This window comes from Stegodyphus dumicola, chromosome 1, assembly GCF_044657685.1.
Source record: "Stegodyphus dumicola isolate Sdum_Otavi_A_Nest chromosome 1, ASM4465768v1".
Classification (NCBI taxonomy): domain Eukaryota; kingdom Metazoa; phylum Arthropoda; class Arachnida; order Araneae; family Eresidae; genus Stegodyphus; species Stegodyphus dumicola.
In genome coordinates this window covers 126,311,069-126,333,566 of record NC_140768.1, presented here as the reverse complement: position 1 = coordinate 126,333,566, position 22,498 = coordinate 126,311,069, and the positions used below count along the sequence as shown (strand labels likewise).

Below are 22,498 nucleotides of genomic sequence, written 5' to 3'. Positions count from 1 at the left end.
CTCTACTTGTAATTGGGCATACTTTCGAATGACATCTTCTCTCAGCATAATAAACGTTAGGCAGGATTCTTACGGTTTTGTTTTCGTTGAATGACACGCATGAGTGACACGGAAGTGTGAAAATTATAGTTTGTTTTCTTTGAAACGAAAAAAAATTAGCTGCAGTGTTCTGCAGATGGCTTCCTTTTTCATGGAATAATAAAATTATAAAATCTTTCAAAGATGCTATTAATATCAAAAGCAATCTTAAGAACTTGAATTATATAAATATCTGAGTTCCTGAATTTAGTGCAAAAAACAAAACACTACGTTCTCAATTCAACTGTAAAGGCATTATGTACTAGTAAGTATATTATAATTAATTTTGTTGCATTCTGTTCCTTTCGCATTGTGGAAAATATTTCCTTTGCGAATGTTATGTTATTTCCATGTTAATGTCCATGTCTTTACATTTCTAAGATTCTGTTGCCTTAAATGAAAGAAAAACTGCATTCAGTACTGTCGCTGAATTTGATACACGTATATCAGATAATAAATTTCCTTCCCTGGCAAACACTATGTTTATGCAAAGGTACAAAAGATGTTACACATCAATGAAGGAGCAATATTCATTAAAGTAATATTATTCAATTTAAAATACGTATCTTTATTTCTCTGTTCCAAATCTATATTAATCCAACTTCAAAAATAAATTTGACTTTTTCAGACTGATTTATAAAGACTGTAAATTTACTGTGTTAGCTGCAGAAAAGGGATATATAACGAACATGAAATAACGAATTAATAATTACAACAGCTTTTCTATAAAGGGTTTTTAAATTAAGAATACATTTATTAAAAATCTCTGCACTTAATATTTATACACATTTACGGAGTTAACACAAGAAGGAATAATACTTTTTCTCTCTAGGGAAAACAAATCACTACATTTTTTTATATTAAATTTACCACATTACAGTGTTGTAATCTCATAGCAACAAAAATACAACTCATATAATAATCTTTTTGGCACTGCTATCAAAATGTAAACAAACGATGACGTGAGCAATTACTTGTAACCGAAGCTCACAATTAAATTGTATTTTGCTTCACTGTAAATATTTGTATATGATGTTTTTCTAAATAAAAGAATAAAAAACGAAGCAGTGAAGCTGGTCCGTCGATAAAAAATAACCTTTAAGAAAAATAAGTTTATTCATCTGGCTCCGTCGACCCTGGAGCCTACTTCAGCGGTATGGATATATTAATGAAAAGCAAAGCATCCCTAAAGGGGAAAATAACTAGATTCGAAACTTTTGTGCAAACTGCAAATAATGATGTGGACTTAGTTGAACTTAAAGTTAAACTAAAAAACATTCAAGTTTTTCAAAAGAAAGTTGATGAACTACGAAGTGCGTGCTACGCACAAAGTGAAATGAAAGATGATGATCTGACCAAAATTGATGACGACTTAAACCAATGTGATGATCGTCTGGAAAAATTGGAGGTAAGAATTGAAATTCTCATTAATTCTTACAATAAGTTAAATTCTGCAAAAGCAGTAAATGTTACTGAAAGTAATGTAGATGAAAATTTTCAAATCAAAACTAAAATCCCAGCGTTAGTTTTGCCTGAATTTTCAGGAAAATATGAAGAATTTAGTTCATTTAAAACTCAATTTGATGATTTAATTACAAATAATGTTCAGCTGAGTCATTCACAGAAATTGTATTATCTAAGATCTTGTCTTACTAATGATGCTAAGCATTTAAGTAGTAACTTTGATAATTTTGAATCTTTGTACAGTGCTTTAGAATCTCGCTATGATAATGAACGTCTGATTGTTGACATTCATGTGTAGAATATTTTAAATTTTGAAAAGATTCAATCCGAAAATGCGAAAGATATCAGAAGTATGATTGATTGTATACAAAAGAATTTACGCGCTTTGAAAGTATTAAAATATGAACAGAACAAGTTATGTGATATTTTTCTAATAAATATTCTTCTTCAAAAACTAGATAAAGAACCTAGAAAAAATTTTGAATTATCTCACAAATCGAAAGTAGTTCCAACATTTGACGAGTTTATTAGATTTTTGGAACAGCGTGAATCAGTTTTGTTATCTATAAATGGAAATATTACACCCGGAAGTAAGGTTAATATAAACAAGAATTCCACTCCTTCCCATAAATCGAAGGTTCTTTTGACAAATGAAAATAAAAATAAAAACTGTGTTGTGTGTAGGAGCTTTCATCCTATTTTCCTTTGCGATACATTCTTAAAGTTAAGTGTTCATGAAAGATTAAAATTAATTCGTTCACATAAACTCTGCGAATTATGTCTAAAGCAAAATCATAAGAAAAGTCAGTGTCTCTCGAAATTTAAATGCGCTTGCGGGGAAAAACACAATAAATTAATATGCATGGATAATGAGGGTCATTCGAAGACTCCTTGTCGCTCGGTGACGCCACTTAGACAAAACAAAAGTGAGCTCGATGCCGCCGCTGGAAAAAGTGACTCAGAATTGAAAGCGTTGAGTATTTTAAGTAACAAGAATAAACAAAAAAGAAAAAGTGTACTTTTTTCTACTGCAGAGATTTATGTCCGTGACGCCAATAATCGAAGAATAAAAATCCGTGCGATTTTAGACAGAAATAAGTGAATGCTTAGGAATAAAAAGGCAGAAAATTAAAATGCCTGTTACAGGTCTTAATGGATCAATTCAAAATATTAAATGGAAAGTGAATACATTTATTTCAAATGAAGAATGTACCTTTAATGAACCAGTTGAATTCTTGATTGTAAATAAGATAACAGGACTAATTCCGTGTACTACGTTAGATATTTCGAAAGTAGAAATTCCACAATTTTTAAATTTAGCTGACAAATCATTTTATGAAGCTTCAGAGGTACATGCCCTTATAAGTGCTGATTTATTTTTTAAGGTTTTGAAAAATAATACGTATAAAATAAATGATGATTTATTGTTTAAAGAGTCTGAATTCGAATGGATCGCATGCGGGAAGCTTAACGAAATACAACCTTCTTATCAGGGACATTGTTTTCTTGTGCAAAATGACTCTCTTCATAATACTTTAAAACTTTTCTTTGATTTAGAGGGACTTGGTATTCGTAATGATCCAGTTTTGCATGAAAAGGATCAGGCAATGGAAATTTTTAATGACACTGTTGAATTTAAAAATGGACGTTATGTAGTACAACTACCTTTTAGGAAACATTATGAAGAATTATCTGATAATTATTCCTTGGCGCGGCAGCGTTTTCAGAATTTGTGGAGAAGATTTAGTCATGATCCTGAGTTACATCAACAATACCGTGAAATTATTTGTGATTATTTAAAAGAAGGCATAATCAGCATCCTAAATCCTGATACAAAAGAAAATGCTTTAAACAAGCCTATATATTATTTGCCTCATCAGGCTGTGCGGAAAGAAAGTAGTTTAACGTCGAAAACTAGGATCGTCTTTGATGCGGGTAGTCATCAAAATAATGAACTTTCTTTAAATGACTGCTTGTGGCCAGGGGTTAACTTAAATCCAAATCTTTTGGATTTACTAATTAATTTCAGATTGAACAAAATTACATTTTGTTCAGATGTTAAACAAGCTTTTCTGCAGATATGCCTCTCTGATGAACATAAGGATGCAGTTCGTTTTCTTTGGAGTAGTGATGATCCAAGTGTTGATAAAAGGCCCAATTTACAGATTTACCGTTTCAATCGAGTAAATTTCGGGGTCAGTTCGAGCCCATTCCTGTTAGCAGCTACTATTAGACATCATATTAAAAAATACAAGGAAGATTTTCCCGAAACAGTTGAAATTTTAGACCAGTGTTTTTATGTAGATGATCTCATTTCTGGAAGTGAGGATTTTGAAGAAGCACTTGAAGTATCTAAAAATGCCAAGAAAATTATGGAAGAGGCTGGAATGGTCCTCAGGAAGTGGATTAGCAATAATGCTGAATTAATGGAGCAATGGAAGAATGAAGAATTCGATACCTATCCTGCAGACGCTACTCTCAGCTTGGGCGCACACCAAACTAAAATCTTGGGACTTTCTTGGAAGACGCACGAAGATTATTTAACTATGGATACTAAAAATCTTTTGGAATTTCTTTCTATGGACAAAAATACGAAACGCTTCTTACTTCAAGCAATAGGGAAGATATTTGATCCTTTAGGATTAATTTCGCCTTTCACCATTCGAGTTAAATGCCTCATCCAAGATCTCTGGAATGAAAAAATTCAGTGGGATGAACCTTTACCAAAGGAAATTGAAAAGGAATGGAAGAAGTGGTGTGCTGAACTTCATCACTTAGAAAATTTGAAAATACCTAGGTTGGTTAATGATTCTGCATCAAAGGAAGATACTGTTGAAATACACAGTTTTTGCGACGCAAGTAAAAAGGCATATGGCGCTGCCATATATTTGAAGGTGAAGACACTCAGTGGAATATCGGTGAAACTCCTAACTTCAAAAAGTCGTGTGGCTCCATTTAACGGTGTAACCTTACCAAGATTAGAACTATTGGGTGTTCTAGTTGCAGCTCGTCTTAGTTCTAAGGTAAAGAGAATCGTGAATCTGCAAAGATCTTCTGTTGAATACCATTGGACAGATTCCAAGATTGCACTTTTTTGGATAAAGAGTGCAAAAACCCGATGGAAGCAATTTGTGGCAAACCGAGTGAACGAAATCACCAGCTTGACAGATCCCAACTCTTGGCATCACTGTGCAGGTAAAGAAAATCCTGCCGATCTTCTCTCACGTGGAATGAATGCTGATTCCTTGGTGACATATTCTAGATGGTGGACAGGTACAGAATTCTTGATGCAGCCTGACAGTTTCAAGAACTTGCAACCATTTATTCCTGAGATTGAAACCATCGAACAAGTCGAAAAAGAAACTTTGCGGCGAGAAGGGAAAATTCCTTTTGAAGGAGACTTGTAAAGAGACAGCCCTGCTAAATGACAGCTCTCAACATTTTATTGCGGACGACCTCTTAGAACTTTAAAACAATTATTATAAAATTAACCATGTTTTGTCTTATATTTTCAGGTTTATTTTCAATTGCAGGAATAAGGTAAAAAACACAGGACCACTGTCAGTGGAGGAGATAAGAGAAGCCGAAGAAGTGTTGATTAAGCATGAACAACGAGTTCTCCTTGAAGGAAAGAAACTGCCAAGTAATATTTCGAATTTATTTCCGTTTTTTGATGACAAAGGAATAAATAGTACGTGTAGGAGGAAGGCTGAAGAATGCTTCAGTGCCATATTCTCAAAGACATCCTCCTATTTTACCTAAGGGTTCAAGATTAAGTAAAATTTATTTTGAAAGTTTACACAGGAAATTATTTCATGTTGGACCACAAGGTCTGCTAAATGCAGTGCGCTTGAAATTTTGGCCTTTAGGTGGCCGTAGTCTCGCACGCAAAACAGTACATCAATGTGTAACGTGCTTTAAATGTAAGCCCACTCTTTCTTCACAAATTATGGGTAATTTGCCTAGTGAAAGAGTTAATGTTTCAGCTCCATTTTCTATTACAGGTATTGATTTATGTGGCCCTTATTTAGTGAAATTTAAAAATCAACGTAAAGGTATTCTGAATAAATTGTATATTTGTATTTTTATATGTTTCGCAACAAAAGCCATCCATCTTGAGACATTAACAGATTTGACTTCCGATCTTGAGACATTAACAGATTTGACTTCCGATGCTTTAATTGCAACACTTAAACGTTTTACAAGTAGACGTGGCAAATGTTTCAAAATTTATACCGACAATGCTACTAACTTTGTTGGAGCGAATTCAAAATTGAAAAAATTTTATAAGCTCACTAATTTCCCAGACAAAGAATTAGCTAATCATTTTTCGCAAGAAAATATAGATTGGAATTTTATTCCACCCAAATCGCCTCACTTCGGAGGACTTTGGGAAGCTGGTATAAAATCGGTGAAGTACCATCTGAAACGTACGATTGGCAATTTTCATTTCACTTACGAAGAATTCGAAACGATTGTCATTCAGATAGAAGGAATATTAAATTCGCGACCGCTTACTCCTCTTTCTAGTGATTCAGAAAGTTTCGAAGTTCTGACGCCAAGGTCATTTCTTGATAGGGCGACCTATAACAGCAATTTCTGAGCCGTTTTTAACGGATTTAAAGGAAAACCGCTTAAGTCATTGGCAAAAAACTACAAAAACTATACAACTTATTTGGAAAAGATGGAAGTCTGATTACTTGAATACCTTACAATCTAGATCAAAATGGATGGTTGAAAAAAATGATCTGATGATCGGCCAAATGGTTTTGATTAAAGAAGATTTTCTGCCAATTAACAATTGGCTTTTAGGGTGAATAACATCATTGTACCACGGTTCTGATGGAAAAGTCCGTGTTGTAAAAGTTCGTACCAAAACAGGGGACTTTAAAAGGACAATTAATAAAATAGCTGTATTGCCTATTGAAGTTTAGCAAGTTGTGAATTATGTTACTCAGTTGTTAGTAATTATATTGAAAATTATTTTTCTCAATAATTTTGTATTCATGTTTTGTTTACTTATTTTATATTTTTCTATACATATTTTATTGTTTACATGAATAACTGAAACTTTAATACTGGTATTTCATAATTAAATTTATGTTAAGTTCTTGCATGTGAACATAGCAAGGCCGGGCGGGATGTTGGCGCATTTTACGCCAACGAATCTCGCCAAATTATCGCCTCCTACGATTGAGGCAACAGACTTGAAGAAGAAATCTAACCGGTCTGACGTGAGCAATTACTTGTAACCGAAGCTCACAATCAAATTGTATTTTGCTTCACTGTAAATATTTGTATATGATGTTTTTCTAAATAAAAGAATAAAAAACGAAGCAGTGAAGCTGGTCCGTCGATAAAAAATAACCTTTAAGAAAAATAAGTTTATTCAGAAGCCATATTCAATCACGAGGAGGTTTATTAGATTACGGGAAAGCACTCGAGGGCTATCTGCCTTAAGGGAGGGATGCTTTCGTGGAGGACTTTTTAAGGGAAACTGGCTCGTATACACGTTACACAAGGGGAAAACCACGAAAACACCCATGCAGCCAGCCCGTTCACGGAATTCGAACATCGGACCGAACTACTAGTGTTCAGCGACGTTATCGCTCTGCCGCTGGTGGGCCAATCACGAGGAGGAATTGTCCCCTATGTGCGTGGCGCGGTACAGAATGCTTATATGCCTCCGGGATTCGAACACGGGCCCATCACCACAGCAGTTAGGGTCACTAACCACTATACCGGCTGGGTGGCACTCATAAAATGCTAGTAGATGCAAGTTTATGCAAATACAGGGTGGTTATAATTAAATTTCCACTTTGAAATGATCATAAAAGGAAAACTACTAGACCAAATGCTATCAAACTTCGCAATCATGTAAGGGAGGTCATGGAAATTTATTTTTCGCGAAAGAAAAAGAAAGTTCTAAAACTCACCACCAGGGGAGAAATGGCGCTGTATGCAGTAATGTTGAACATAATAGGACATGGAGACATCAGTTTAAAATGTGTTTCATCGTTTCTTAAACGTGTTACAAAGCATATTCAATGTGACGTCCACATGTTTTGAAAGCAAGTTAAATCGTACTACTGCATTCTCAACAGCAGCTCTCAGTAATGTTATGGGCATGTTGGTGTATCACATCTTTCAGTTCCGCCAAATTGTTCAGATTATTTTACCATAAACAGTGCTTTTGAGATAACTCCGTAGCCAAAAGTCACAGGGGTTGAGGTGTGGTGACTGGGGTGGCCAAGAAGTGGAAAAGTGTCGGCCTATAATCCGTTCATTTTTGAAGTATTGCCTAAATAATTGTGTGACACCTGTAACAGTGCGCGGTGGACCCCGTCTTGTATAGAAGTGTGGAGTCTAAAATGCCAAGTTGCCGCAGTTCCGGTATCATGAAACGTCTTAACATTGGCCTTAAACGAGCTGCAGTCACAGTGGTCCAGCTGTCACCTGCCTCTTCGAAGAAAAATAGTCTAGTTATCATACCTTAATCATATCTAGTTATCATACCAAAATACGAAACGCTTCTTACTTCAAGCAATAGGGAAGATATTTGATCCTTTAGGATTAATTTCGCCTTTCACCATTCGAGTTAAATGCCTCATCCAAGATCTCTGGAATGAAAAAATTCAGTGGGATGAACCTTTACCAAAGGAAATTGAAAAGGAATGGAAGAAGTGGTGTGCTGAACTTCATCACTTAGAAAATTTGAAAATACCTAGGTTGGTTAATGATTCTGCATCAAAGGAAGATACTGTTGAAATACACAGTTTTTGCGACGCAAGTAAAAAGGCATATGGCGCTGCCATATATTTGAAGGTGAAGACACTCAGTGGAATATCGGTGAAACTCCTAACTTCAAAAAGTCGTGTGGCTCCATTTTACGGTGTAACCTTACCAAGATTAGAACTATTGGGTGTTCTAGTTGCAGCTCGTCTTAGTTCTAAGGTAAAGAGAATCGTGAATCTGCAAAGATCTTCTGTTGAATACCATTGGACAGATTCCAAGATTGCACTTTTTTGGATAAAGAGTGCAAAAACCCGATGGAAGCAATTTGTGGCAAACCGAGTGAACGAAATCACCAGCTTGACAGATCCCAACTCTTGGCATCACTGTGCAGGTAAAGAAAATCCTGCCGATCTTCTCTCACGTGGAATGAATGCTGATTCCTTGGTGACATATTCTAGATGGTGGACAGGTACAGAATTCTTGATGCAGCCTGACAGTTTCAAGAACTTGCAACCATTTATTCCTGAGATTGAAACCATCGAACAAGTCGAAAAAGAAACTTTGCGGCGAGAAGGGAAAATTCCTTTTGAAGGAGACTTGTAAAGAGACAGCCCTGCTAAATGACAGCTCTCAACATTTTATTGCGGACGACCTCTTAGAACTTTAAAACAATTATTATAAAATTAACCATGTTTTGTCTTATATTTTCAGGTTTATTTTCAATTGCAGGAATAAGGTAAAAAACACAGGACCACTGTCAGTGGAGGAGATAAGAGAAGCCGAAGAAGTGTTGATTAAGCATGAACAACGAGTTCTCCTTGAAGGAAAGAAACTGCCAAGTAATATTTCGAATTTATTTCCGTTTTTTGATGACAAAGGAATAAATAGTACGTGTAGGAGGAAGGCTGAAGAATGCTTCAGTGCCATATTCTCAAAGACATCCTCCTATTTTACCTAAGGGTTCAAGATTAAGTAAAATTTATTTTGAAAGTTTACACAGGAAATTATTTCATGTTGGACCACAAGGTCTGCTAAATGCAGTGCGCTTGAAATTTTGGCCTTTAGGTGGCCGTAGTCTCGCACGCAAAACAGTACATCAATGTGTAACGTGCTTTAAATGTAAGCCCACTCTTTCTTCACAAATTATGGGTAATTTGCCTAGTGAAAGAGTTAATGTTTCAGCTCCATTTTCTATTACAGGTATTGATTTATGTGGCCCTTATTTAGTGAAATTTAAAAATCAACGTAAAGGTATTCTGAATAAATTGTATATTTGTATTTTTATATGTTTCGCAACAAAAGCCATCCATCTTGAGACATTAACAGATTTGACTTCCGATCTTGAGACATTAACAGATTTGACTTCCGATCTTGAGACATTAACAGATTTGACTTCCGATGCTTTAATTGCAACACTTAAACGTTTTACAAGCAGACGTGGCAAATGTTTCAAAATTTATACCGACAATGCTACTAACTTTGTTGGAGCGAATTCAAAATTGAAAAAAATTTATAAGCTCATTAATTTCCCAGACAAAGAATTAGCTAATCATTTTTCGCAAGAAAATATAGATTGGAATTTTATTCCACCCAAATCGCCTCACTTCGGAGGACTTTGGGAAGCTGGTATAAAATCGGTGAAGTACCATCTGAAACGTACGATTGGCAATTTTCATTTAGGTATGATAACTAGTATAAAAATATACTAGTTATCATACTACACCAAACGGTGACTTTAGGAGATTGCAATGGAACTGGGTAGTTAACATGAGGGATTTGTTTGGCCTAAATTCTGCAGTTCTGGGTGTCTCAAATCGCTAATTTGAAGTTTTCACAGACGGATTTCTCCGTTTCGCAGATGGCGCACTCGACTTTTATCGCCTTTAAATGATAATTTTGTTTAATGTTTCTTAATGGTGTAGAACATGTTAAACCCTTGTAACGGATAGTTAAGCTAGATTCCAACCCTTATTTCGTTTAACAATATTGCATACAGTGCCATTTACCCCCCGGTGGTGAACTTTTGAACTTTTGTTTTGCGGGAAATAAATTCCCATGACCTCCTCAACACGATTACCAAGCTTGATAACATTTAGTCCAGCAGTTTTCCTTTTATGACCATTTCAAAGGGGAATTTTAATAATAACCACCCCTTATATTATATCGCGTCCTCAAAAGTCATTTTCCAGCCTTTATTTTCGCTATCGTTGGTCACACACAAATACTTCCAGTTGCAAAAATGTTCTAAATGATGCAACCATGGAATAGTAGTTTGCTTAGTTTAGCGGCAATTCCGCACGAGACCACATCTTGATTATCTTTTGATAACTTGGAACAGCAACTTGGATTACTAATTTGCTTTGCAAAATTTTAAGTTACCGGACTGCTGTTAAAGTGTTAATGTGAAAAAAAAATGATAAATACTTTAAATAAAAAGTTATCTTTAAAATGTCCCCCAAATACAGCGCATTTTGAAGCTCAATATCTATAACGGTTTATGAGAGTGAAATTATGTATACCTATTTCGATATTCTTAATGATGGAGTTACTTTTATTTTATATTTCAAATTCTAAGATATTTTAAAATAAAACATCTTTTTTTTATCATACACGTAATACTGTAACATGCACTGCGCGCAGCGTTATGTAAATAAATCAATATTTTTAGCTGATTTGTTTTTTCAAAATAATATGCAATTAAAATAACTGCATTAAAATAATAGTGTTGATAGTTCCTGTATATATGTAAATAGTTTTAGTGGAATTTTACTGAAAATGACAGCATTTTTTTGTATAATGTAACACTAGATGTCTGAAAAAGATGATGGCCGGAAAAAATAAATTACAGGGGCAAGGCTATTTAAAATTTAGTAAATGGCTATCTCGCTAAACTGACAACATAACGTCAAGATGGCGACGCTTTTGGCAACTAATTTTTCTCACCAACTTGGAGAAAAATCACAAAATCGACATTTTGGTCGTCTGTCCATCTATAACTGTAATTGGTACTGTGACTGAATAAATGTAATTAATCCCTATATGTAACTGCGACCGTATCCGGCCCTCATGCCTTCCAGTAATTTCTAAAAGTGGACGGTACTAGAGATTTTTCTGCGGATGTTGGAAAACTACACAAGACCAGAAAGAGCATCAGTTTCACAGTTTTTAGTTCAGACCGACTTCGGAGTGTTGAGATTATCTTCGTCTGAGCATCATTCTTTAGATGAACTTTGTACTGCATTGCGTTTAACGTTCTTAGTAGTTTGAACCGTAATTACTGTTTGTGTTCTGTGATACTGAAAAGAACTCTACCAGTATATTTGTGGAAAGTTCTAGAACTGTGAAGTGTTTCTTTTGGTAAAAATAAACTTTATCAATAAGGCTATGCGTAAGTGTCACTTGTTGTCCATAACTGGTTACACCTGTGAGAAAATTTCATGTTGGCAGGAATGATGTGCACAAATGCCACTTGTGCAAAACTGCCATGTGCGTAAGTTTTGTATCACTTTAAAGAGATTACGTGAGAACATTTCTGTGCAAAATTATTGAAAAAAATTGATCAATATAGTTTTTTTTCCAAGAATTTTGCACAAAATTGATCAATATAATTTTTTACCAATAAAATGTTGATCAATATAATTTTTTTTTTTCACAGAAACTTCATGAGATTATTTATATTGTATTTTTAAATTCTGAAAACTTACATATTGCTGGTGTGAAAATTCTTTCTCCACACCAAATGTATCAAAATTATAAATAAAGTCACTAGCAAATTACAAAGGACTACCATCGAATGGCATTTAAATGGGAAAAGTCAACCTCAATTATTATTTTTTTTTTTTTAGTATCAGTTATTATCACAGTTTATCCAACTTTGATCCAAACTGAAAAATGACATTAAAAATCAGAAAATTTTAAATTAATTATGTCGGTCAAATTTCTGCACGGGAGTCAGGACATTTTGTGCTTTTTTTTTTTAATAGTTCAAAATTTTTCTAAATATGAATGAAGTCAAATTTTGTATTTTATACAGAATTAATTTTTTTGAATTTAAAAATAATAGAGCATGAATCTTTACGTAAAATCAGGCTATTTTTCCAAAATAGGTCCGACTGGCTGCTAATAACAATGGATTCTGAAGTCATAAGTATTGTAGAGAAATTTAAATAAATTAAATGGCATGTTCTATTTTCTGAGCTTACCCTTTCAATTAGTTGTTCTTTTCCTTTTTAAATCTGTTTTAAAGTTTAAAACAGAAGAGTTACATTAAATTAAATACAATGTAAGGGGGGGGGAAACTGTTTAATGCAAACATGAAAAGGTGAATAACAATTTATCACAATGTTTAATGGAAATAATAGATTAAATAATTGTATTTACATAATTAATATACAATTTTATATCGCGAACAGTGAAAGCGCGGGGTGCCCGTGATGAATTCAAAAACATAACGGCTTATAAATTTGACAAATTTCAAAAGATAATGGTTTATACATTTGACAATGCAATGAAATTAACAGATTTCGTTACTCAGATCTGCCACGACCTAGTTAGTACTCATGATATAAAAATGCAGATGAATTCTGTAAATAGAATTATTTAATCTATTATTCCCATCGAACTAGATGCTCACCAGCGGCTGAGCTGTAAAGTCGCTGAACATTGGTAATTCGAGTAAGGCTCGTATCCCAACGAGCGCGCGGGCTAACCAGCAGCCGATACATTATATTAACATACCAAGCCATTAAACTATATGATAAATTATTGCTGTCCTTTTCGTGCATTAATTATTTTAAAGAAAGCTTACTTTATAAAAAATCTCTTTTTTTAATGGTATATTATTTTTTGTTTTTAGTATCAATTACACATTATCAATAATGAAACTTTTAGCCATTATTAAAACGCAAACAATAAATGATAAGAAAATTATGAACTAACTAAAAATAGCTGAACGTCATTCAGAAAATGCTTTGAATATTCAATTTAGAAAATTCGGTTAATAATAATGTTACTTAACGAGTATTATTACTTGAAAATGAAATGAGAAAATGAATAACACAAGTTTGCCGCCAAGTGCGCCAAGATCACAGACTTGAAAGCATTTTTTTTGCGAGAAACTCCCCCCCCCCATTTGCTTCAGAGTACAAAATACACTGGTGTGCAAAACTTAAGCAACAATGCAAATTTTAATCAGATAACCATGCAGTTGCAGAAAAGGCGTTCTTGCTATCAGTACAATGAACATGCAATTCAGTAGAAAGGTCATGCATATGCAAATGTCAGGAAAAAAACGTCACAGGCTACGTGATCCTACGCAAAACGCATGCGCTCCACTCGAGACTACCATAAAAGGAAGGACGGAGACGCAATTAAATACATTCGCTGTAAGTACAAGTGAAATCTTTTGTGAAATATGGCTAGAAGAAATCATTTGGATGACTTCACGAGCGGAAGAATGATCGGAAAGCTGGAAGAAGGGCGTAGTGTGACCAAAATGGGTGAAGATTTTGAAGTCAACAAAAGTGTCGTTTCGCGGGCTTGAAAAATCTTCCAAACCATAAGTACAGCTATTAGAAAGGTTGGTGGTGGCCGCTCCAGAACAACAATTGCAGCAGATAACCGATATATCGTCCTACAGGCGAAAAGAGCCCCAAACCAGTCAGTAAGCTCCACAACTCAGCAAGTGTGTACAGCAACCAGAGACAATTGTTCGTGGTTTACTGTGTCCAGACACCTTCACAAAGATGGCCTATTCGCTCGCCGTCCTGAACGATGCATCCCTTTGAAAGTTGGCGATCGGCGCCACCGTTTAGAGTGGTGAAAGGAGCGCAAAAACTAGGCATCTCATCAATGGAGTCGTCTCCTTCTTACGGATGAGAGTCGTTTTAATGCCCCAAGCGATTCTCAACGCCAACTTATTTGGAGAGAGGTAAGGACACGGTTTAATCTCAGTAACATCACGGAAAGAGACCATTACGGTGTCCTGGAGATCTCGTCTGGAGAGGCATTATGCTGAACAGGCGGACACAGCTCCACGTTTTTGACAGAAGTTCTGTAACCGGAGATCACTATTCTCAGGAGGTGATCCTTCCTCCATGTGCATCTGTTCCGAGGTGCCAAAATGACAATGCACGGCCACTCTGGACTCCTGCTGTTCAGAAGCTACTGAAAAGTCAAGATATCACTCGAATGGATTGGCCAGCGTACTCCCCTGATTTAAATCCCATAGATGCTTTGGGGAGACGCCTTAAGGCACGATTACATCCTCCGGCGAACACCCAACAACTGAAACAGAAGCTGATTGAGGAATGGACACTCTCACCTCAAGATCTGTTGGACAATCTGGTGCTGAGTATGGGGAGACGGTGAGAAGCAACCATTGCAGTAAGGGGAGGGCATATCCCATACTAAGGAACATCTGCTTGTTGTTCTTCCTCATATACAGACAATTATGTGTAACGATACTATGAGTTCAATATAGCCTGTTTTTGTTTAATTCCACACGCATTGTATTCATTTTTGCGCAATTATGCTTTCGTCATCGTTTAAATACAAAATGCTGTCTCTTATTTCTGAATTTCATGTCTCTCAGATGATATCTCGAGGATTTATGTCAAAAAGAACACCTGTTGCTTAAGTTTTGCACACCAGTGTACTCTTTTTTTTTTTAATGTAGAAAATCATTCGGTCTATAGATTTTTATCATTCTTGTTTAAAAAGACGGTAAAATCTGTAAAAATTATATAATTTTATATCCGATACGTTTTTAGACGTTAAAAATCCTAAAATTGTAAACGTCAAATAATCTAAAAAACCGAGCTATTTAAAAAACATCAGACATGAACTTGTAATTTTTGTACAAGTTTCATTGAAAGATTTTTTTTCTTTGTTCTATTAGACAGTGCAAACAGTAAAATTCTGTTATGCTTAGTTTATTTTTTGTCATCGAAGATATGAGTAGATTAAATATTAAATTAAAAAAATAGATTAAATATTAAATTAAAAAATCTAAAGCGAAAAATAGATTAAATATTAAATTAAAAAATCTAAATCGAACTTTGAAAAAAATCTCTTCACCATATTGCACTGTCATGGACCAACAGTGTGTGTGTACAAAATTTGAACTCGATAGCTTATCAGGAAATAGGCTAAAAATTAATGACCAAATTCAACCCATGGTGAAACTAGTACATGAGCGAAATAAATAAATTGCTTATAAAGCAAGTATCTCCTTAAAATGTTGTTACTTACATGTGAGAATAAGAAGACTTCTTATGAAAATCAAAGACAGCATCGTTATCTATAACGTCTCTGCCAAAAGAAAAAAAATATATATATATGTGAATAGAATAATATACCTGAGAAAAGTACATAAATTATTCATTTAACACTTTTTGTTTTCCCTACCGGATATAACAAAAATATGTATATTTCCAATTACCAACTTTTTATTATTATATGCAACCCGCTAATAAAATTATACAAATTATTATTTATTTTAAGGGTAGTTCTGTTGTTACACTCTGACAACATTGTAAGTTGTCACTTACCGAAACAAAAATATAAGGACTGTCATTTAGCCCAATCTTTATAATTATATGTGAGACTAGCAAAATTATATAAAATGTCATTTACCCACTATTTACTATATGTAACACTCCTTATTATTACACGTAACACACAAACAAAAGTATGTAATTGCCATTTAATCGTTTTTTATTATTGCATTTGACACCTGCAAACGTATGCAAATTGTCACTTATCTACGTTTTACTATATTTAACACTTACATGTCAATTGTCCTTTACCCATTTCTTATTTATTACACGTAACACCCAAACAATAGTAGGCAATTGTCACTTACCCACTCTTTGTTAGATGTAACATAACCTTATTATTACACGCAACACACAAAAAGTATATAAATTGCCACTCGCTTACATTTTATTATTTATAACACGTAAATAAAGATACATGAACTGTCATTTACCCACTCCTTATTATTTATTACATGTAACATCCCAAAAAGTACGTAAACTGTCATTTATTCATTTTTTATTATTATACGTGAAACATTAATGGAACTATATAAGTTTTTGTCTACTTACTTACATGTAGCACTAACAAAAGTATAGAATTATTTCTATTCTGCATTCATAATACAGATTTTATTATTACATATAGCACTAACTAAAGTATTACAAATAACACCGGAACAAAAGACTATAAATTGACATTTACCCACTTTACTTATGAAATGTTTCACATTAATTAAATTATGTGTATTACACTGGGAAACAATTTGTAACAGAATATCTGTTGAGTTCGACTTTTGAGCTGTTTTATTGTGAAATAGGCATGCTGATTTCAGAATTGTAATTAGTTTTCTTCTACCACGTCAAGCTTTTTCTCTGCACATGATAGATCAGATCGTTTCTTGACGTTCACAGCATTTAGCAGGAAGCTGCTTTAACTGTGTGAAATGAATAACGTGCCCTTAGGCGTTGGTTACTAATAGAATAAGGCGATAAATCTCCCCTCCATCCATGGCGAAGCTCAGTCAAGTAATAAATACGTAATTTAGGAACAGATATTCTAAATAAAATGCCAAACCGTGTTGATTCTGCTATCAAGGAAAAGCGTCGAACTGAGATCCTAAGCAAAAAGGTAATGTTCCATCAAGATAATGCAAGACCATATGTGTCTGCGTTCAACACTTGGCTCTGTACAGACGCGAATGAGATCCTTGCGACACCCACCATACAACCCCAACGATTAAGGGTTTTTCACGCCTGCAACTACATCTTGCTGGTGCTAACTTCCATTCTGCACAGGACGTCCGAAATGAGGTTGATTGATTTTGGATTCGCGGATAACAAGTTTCTGTTTCGAAGGCTTTAAGAAACTACCAAAATATTGGCAGAAAAATCATAAGGTACTGCTTCCATGTTTTTTCTAACTTTATTGAGAACGTTTTTTGGCGGAAAAGTTTGTTATATATATATTCTTTTGGTCTTGCAAACTGCAATAAAAATGGGAGGTGCAAAGCTACATGATGTAGTAGTCCCAAATAGAAAATTTCGATGTTTTAAAGCTAATTTTTTTTAGATATGCCAGATGCATACTTACGCACGTACAGACATCACGAAAAAGTCCAGTTTGAATCCATTTTACAATTCTTTTTGGAATAAAGACTCCTTTATTCTCTCCATATGTACAGAAGTCAGGCAAAAAAAATGGTCAAAATAATTTTGAAAACGTTTCAAATAGACATATCCACTGAAATCTCATAAACAAAATTTTTCGCGATTACAATACTTCCTTTACTTCGTAAAAGGAATTTAAAATACTCAGAGCGTAAGTATTTGACCTTTGTATCGTGCAAGAAGAGTTAATTGCATTGAAAAAGGATGTTCGAGCAGATGTGTTTTTAAAACACATGTGTAAGCTATGTTTTGGAATTTGAAACTCATCCATAAAAATATAGCAAAATAAAAGTTGTTACGGAACAACATTGCTGACTTTTACTTCTTCATATAGCTGGTTCAAGCAGACTTTACTCGGGTCAGTAATTCACAACGGAAAACAAGAAACGGCTGAGTATTGTTGAACGAGGTGATTTAAGAAATAACTTCAGGAATTTTATGTCAAATATTAAAAATGAAATTGCATTAATACGTTGAGAGCAGGTATCATGTTACTTATTAAAATCGGACTTTCGTGCAATTGAAATCTGGGATTTTAATTCAGAAGTCAAACAAAGAAATCAGCGTTATATTTTCAAATTTTCACAGGACTAATTTCGATGGTTTTACCGAATCACTATCCTCAGCTGCAAAAAGCGCAAATGAACGAGATAGAGTATAATGATCAGATAAGATAAGAAAGTTTGGACAGAAAATAAGCTAGTTGCGCCATCTGTCCTCTTATTTTCTGTCCAGGCTTTCTTATCTTATCTGATCATAATATCTTATCTCGTTCATTTGCGCTTTTTGCAGATGAGGATGGTGGTTCGGTAAAACCATCGAAACTAGTCCAATGAAAATTTGAAAATATAAGGCTGATTTTTATTGTTTGACTTAGTATTTGTTCGGCGTGTTATTGTGTCTTAATTATCTGGGATTTTGTTTCTGAAAACATGTTTAGATTTGTAAAATTACAAACAATGATAATACAACAAATAATGTAATACACCATTCTTTTTCATAATTTTTGTTCCTGTTCTTCGTCTAATTGTTATCTCTAAGTTATTTATGTGGAATTATTTGTTTTATTTTTATGTTGCGTATAGAGACAAATTTCCGGGATGAGATAAACCGATTTTTTTTTTTTCCAAAATGAAATCTTTTGTAAAGTAAATATTTTATAAGTAAAAAAAAGTCAATAAATTATGAATTTTACTGAGAAAATATGAATCAAAACATAGATAAACAATAATAATAATACAAAGAAAAAGAAAAACAATTTATGCTTTTTTTTTTTTTTTTTTTAATCTGAAACCTAAAGCCTAACCTAAGCTGAACCTAAAGCTGCACGACATTTTTATTGGTAAACATTTTGTAATCCAAAAACATTTTTTTGAATAATTGTAGCATGTATAATGAATGAATCATTAAATAACTAAAAATGAACAAATTACGAAATATTTCTAAAATTTCGGAGAAAATTTTTCAAACGGAGCAAAACTTGAAAATAAATAATAAAAAAGAAAAATGACAAAAAAATCTGAAAGCTTTCAGATTTTACATTACTACCAAAGGGGCGTTTTTTTAACGATTTGTGTATTACCTTTATTTATTAAATATCATGTTCTCCGCACTTAAACCGTAAAATTCAATTAAACAGCATTATCACAAAACATTTAAAAACAGTATCTCTTTAGAATTTGGCCTTCCAAATGCCCATATTGGACTGCAGGTCTACGTTATTGAAAATTTGGTGTCTCTAGGTACCGTTGTTTTTTCACAATGCGAGAAACATACGTACACTCATGCAGATTTTTCATTATTAATTTTTTTAAATATAATCCAGGACTTTAATATTTGGTGGCAAAAACTTAAAAAGTGAAATTCCGTTTTATAGTGGACAACGCAAAGTGCCAAAACGAAATTAATAACCCTTCTGTGCAAATTGTCCCTTTGGGCTAAGAAGCTAGTCTCTTTCTTTTGTTTATCAAAATTTTCCTTCAAAGCTTAAATAAAAAAATATGCTTGTATGTAAATAAGTATAAACTTCTTTATTAAGACAGCTTGACAGTCGACGGCGTTTCCACACCAATAAAGTTTGTAGCATTGGAGAGAAATCGTTAGAAATTATCTTCATACCGGATAATGGATACTCACTAATCCGGGTTTTGTTCTTATTAATTTTCAACCTTGAAAAGAAGCGGTTCACATATAAATGTACACCCAAACAAAGCGATTATTATAAGAATTCGCAACCGAGTATATTTATTATTTGAGAGAAGGGCGAGTAAAATTTAATCAAACCTGTCCTTTAAATCTTTGAGAAAGATTTATATATCACGCTCTAGATCAAGGGAGCGATCACAATAAGAATGTTTTAGTTTTCAATAAAATTCTGTGTGAAAGTTTCAATTTCTAATGAAATAGAAATTGTGTCCAACACAGATACCAGCACAAAGCAAAACGAGACCGATCTTTTTTTTTTTTTTTTCATGCGCCTGTATTATTAACTCTAACTTAACTAATTACGTAACTATAAATTCATCTTGAAAAAGTAAATGGTGCACGCCGTCCAACAGATATTCTAAACTGTACTCTTAAGGACAAAAAAGTTGGGAACCCTTGCTCTAAATCAATGAGCTCCATTTATAGATTTTGTTGTGCATTATTCACGTTCCTTTTTAACGGAAAGGAAAATAATGTAAACTCGAATTTCAAATAATTAAAATCTTTGTAACACCGTATTTGCAAAAAATACACAACTGAAATGTGTTCGCGGGTCGCATAAAATTGCTTCGGGGGTCACCAGCTCGAGACCACTGCTTTAAATAATGTACAGCGAGTTTAATTTTGTATGGCAATTGAGAATCTCGCTATCTGCTTGGATAATCCACATGACTGACCCTTACAAAATAATATTTCTTATGAAGATTAGCACCCCAAAAATCTGTCGCCTGGGATACAGCTAACTTAGTTACACATAATAACTATATCTTACTTAAATTATAACTATAACTTACTTAAATTATAACTATATTTTACTTAAATATATGAAAAATAGCACCCCAACAATGTGTCGCCTGGGTGCAGACCTTACTTAATTGCACGTAATAATTATACCTTACTTAAATTATAACTATACCTCACTTAAATATAGGAAACATAGCACCCCAACAATGTGTCGCCTTGGAAAGACCTTACTTAATTATACATAATAATATATTATAACTATACCTTACTTAAAATATAACAATAATTATCTACCATCAGATAATGGTGAAGATAAACGAAAGACTTGTATGAAGGATTGGTACTAAACGATTAATAATCTACGATCTACGATAAATTGAAAACAATAACAACGATAGATAACACAAGCATTGAGAAAACTCACCTGCCTGTTCCATACCAGCTTCAAGAATCGATGGAATGAATAGATTTGCATCTGCATTTCGAGCTATACTATGTGAAAAAACAACAATAATAATAACAATAGTCCCGCCTCCGTTCTATAAATACACTTTGAGCCGTTTTGATGAAGTGTTGGGGATTAAAAAATGGTAAAAATCTCACGGGGTTGCCGCAAACATCACATTATTTTCAGCATCTTTCTCTGCATTGCTCAGTGAAGCGAAACGGGATGTTTTTTTAGATGAGTTCAAGCATTTGTGGGCTCCAAACGCAGTTGCAGTTAAGCTGAGGTCGAGATTTGTAATTGGAAAATGCATTAGAGATGCCAACAGACAATAATTGAGTTTTGGATGTAAAGTTAAATGTTTTCAAGGATTTTTAACTCTAAAAGTGTAAGGTTGCATTCTAATTACGTCTAGTCCGTTACGTTCCCCTACAGGGAAACTCATCCTCTGGAGGTAATTTTATATTTTCAGGAAGAGGAAGTGGCCAGCATTTTATTTACCTGTTAGGTATTTAGTTTTCCTGTATGAATATATATAAAAACATTACTCAAGTTTTGGTATTTATCAACACTTTCTATATCACTTTGTTGTTTAATTTATAAAACACATTAAAAATAATCTAAATTTTAACGAACGCATATGTTAAATCAGACGTGGACACCACATAAATTAATTGTAAGGCTTATTAGATTGCACATACTTTTTCCTGCACTTCATTTAAATTTATTTCCTTGAATTATTCCAACATAATCAACCGATCTCTCAAGACAAGTTGAAAATGACATCAAAAATGGCAAATTTGAAATTAAGTTTCACTTTCAATTTTTGTAACAAGCATGAATCTTTCCCAAGTATGAGTACAGGAATCGGAAGACCGATTTGAAAAATAGATTTTGTTATTTATCCAAAATTATGAGAAGCATATAAAGATATAAATTTTTGTGATATTGTGTTTGTGTATACATACGATATATACATATATATATTTTAATTACTAAAGAAATATTGATTATATTATCTTCTAAGATTAATTTCAGTAGAATTATCTAAAAACAGAATAACTCGATTTCGCACCAAGTGAATTTAAGATCATACAACAATTATATTTATATATATACACGTACACACGTAAATACATACACAGTATCACAAGAATTTTCTTAAAACAAAATTATCCCAATATTATTTCTGAGCAATATGCTACTGAAAAAAATTATATATATAAAAAATAAATAAAATCTGAAAGCTTTCAGATTTTATATTACACCCGAAGAGGCGTTTTTCTAACGTTTTGTGTACTACCTTTATTTATTAACTATCATGTTCTTCGCACTTAAATCACATAAAATTCAATTCAACAGCAATATCGCATAATATTTAAAAACAGCATATCTTTAGAATTTCATAAACACACTCTCGCTGGCTGAAGATAAAACTGTTTTTTTCCGTGAAATGTTGTCATCGCTTGCTATAAAATCGTTGAGTTTGTTAATCATCAAAATTTCGTTAAAGGGTTACAAAATATGAAACAGATAATAAAACAAACTCGCAATTCAAAATTTGGACGTCCAGGTACCTATGTTCGGGTGAACGATTACGTTTTTCCAAATTTTATGGCTC

The 22,498-nt window shown here is 33.6% G+C and overlaps 1 protein-coding gene across 2 annotated transcripts in view; it reads right to left on the bottom strand.

Moving 5' to 3' along the window:
- LOC118186801 (uncharacterized) overlaps positions 1-21,083 on the bottom strand; it is a 59,203-nt gene extending 38,120 nt beyond the window's left edge. Inside the window, exons 1-2 of one of the 2 annotated variants that reach the window (XM_035356952.2) lie at positions 20,857-21,083; positions 15,529-15,588 (exon numbers count right to left, since the gene is read on the bottom strand). In XM_035356952.2, coding sequence (XP_035212843.2) covers positions 15,529-15,571 — 43 coding nt within the window. In that variant the 5' untranslated portion in view covers positions 15,572-15,588; positions 20,857-21,083. The remainder of the gene's footprint in view (positions 1-15,528; positions 15,589-20,856) is intronic. The other variant, XM_035356951.2, reaches the window with a different exon arrangement.
- Between the last annotated feature and the right edge of the window lie 1,415 nt (positions 21,084-22,498).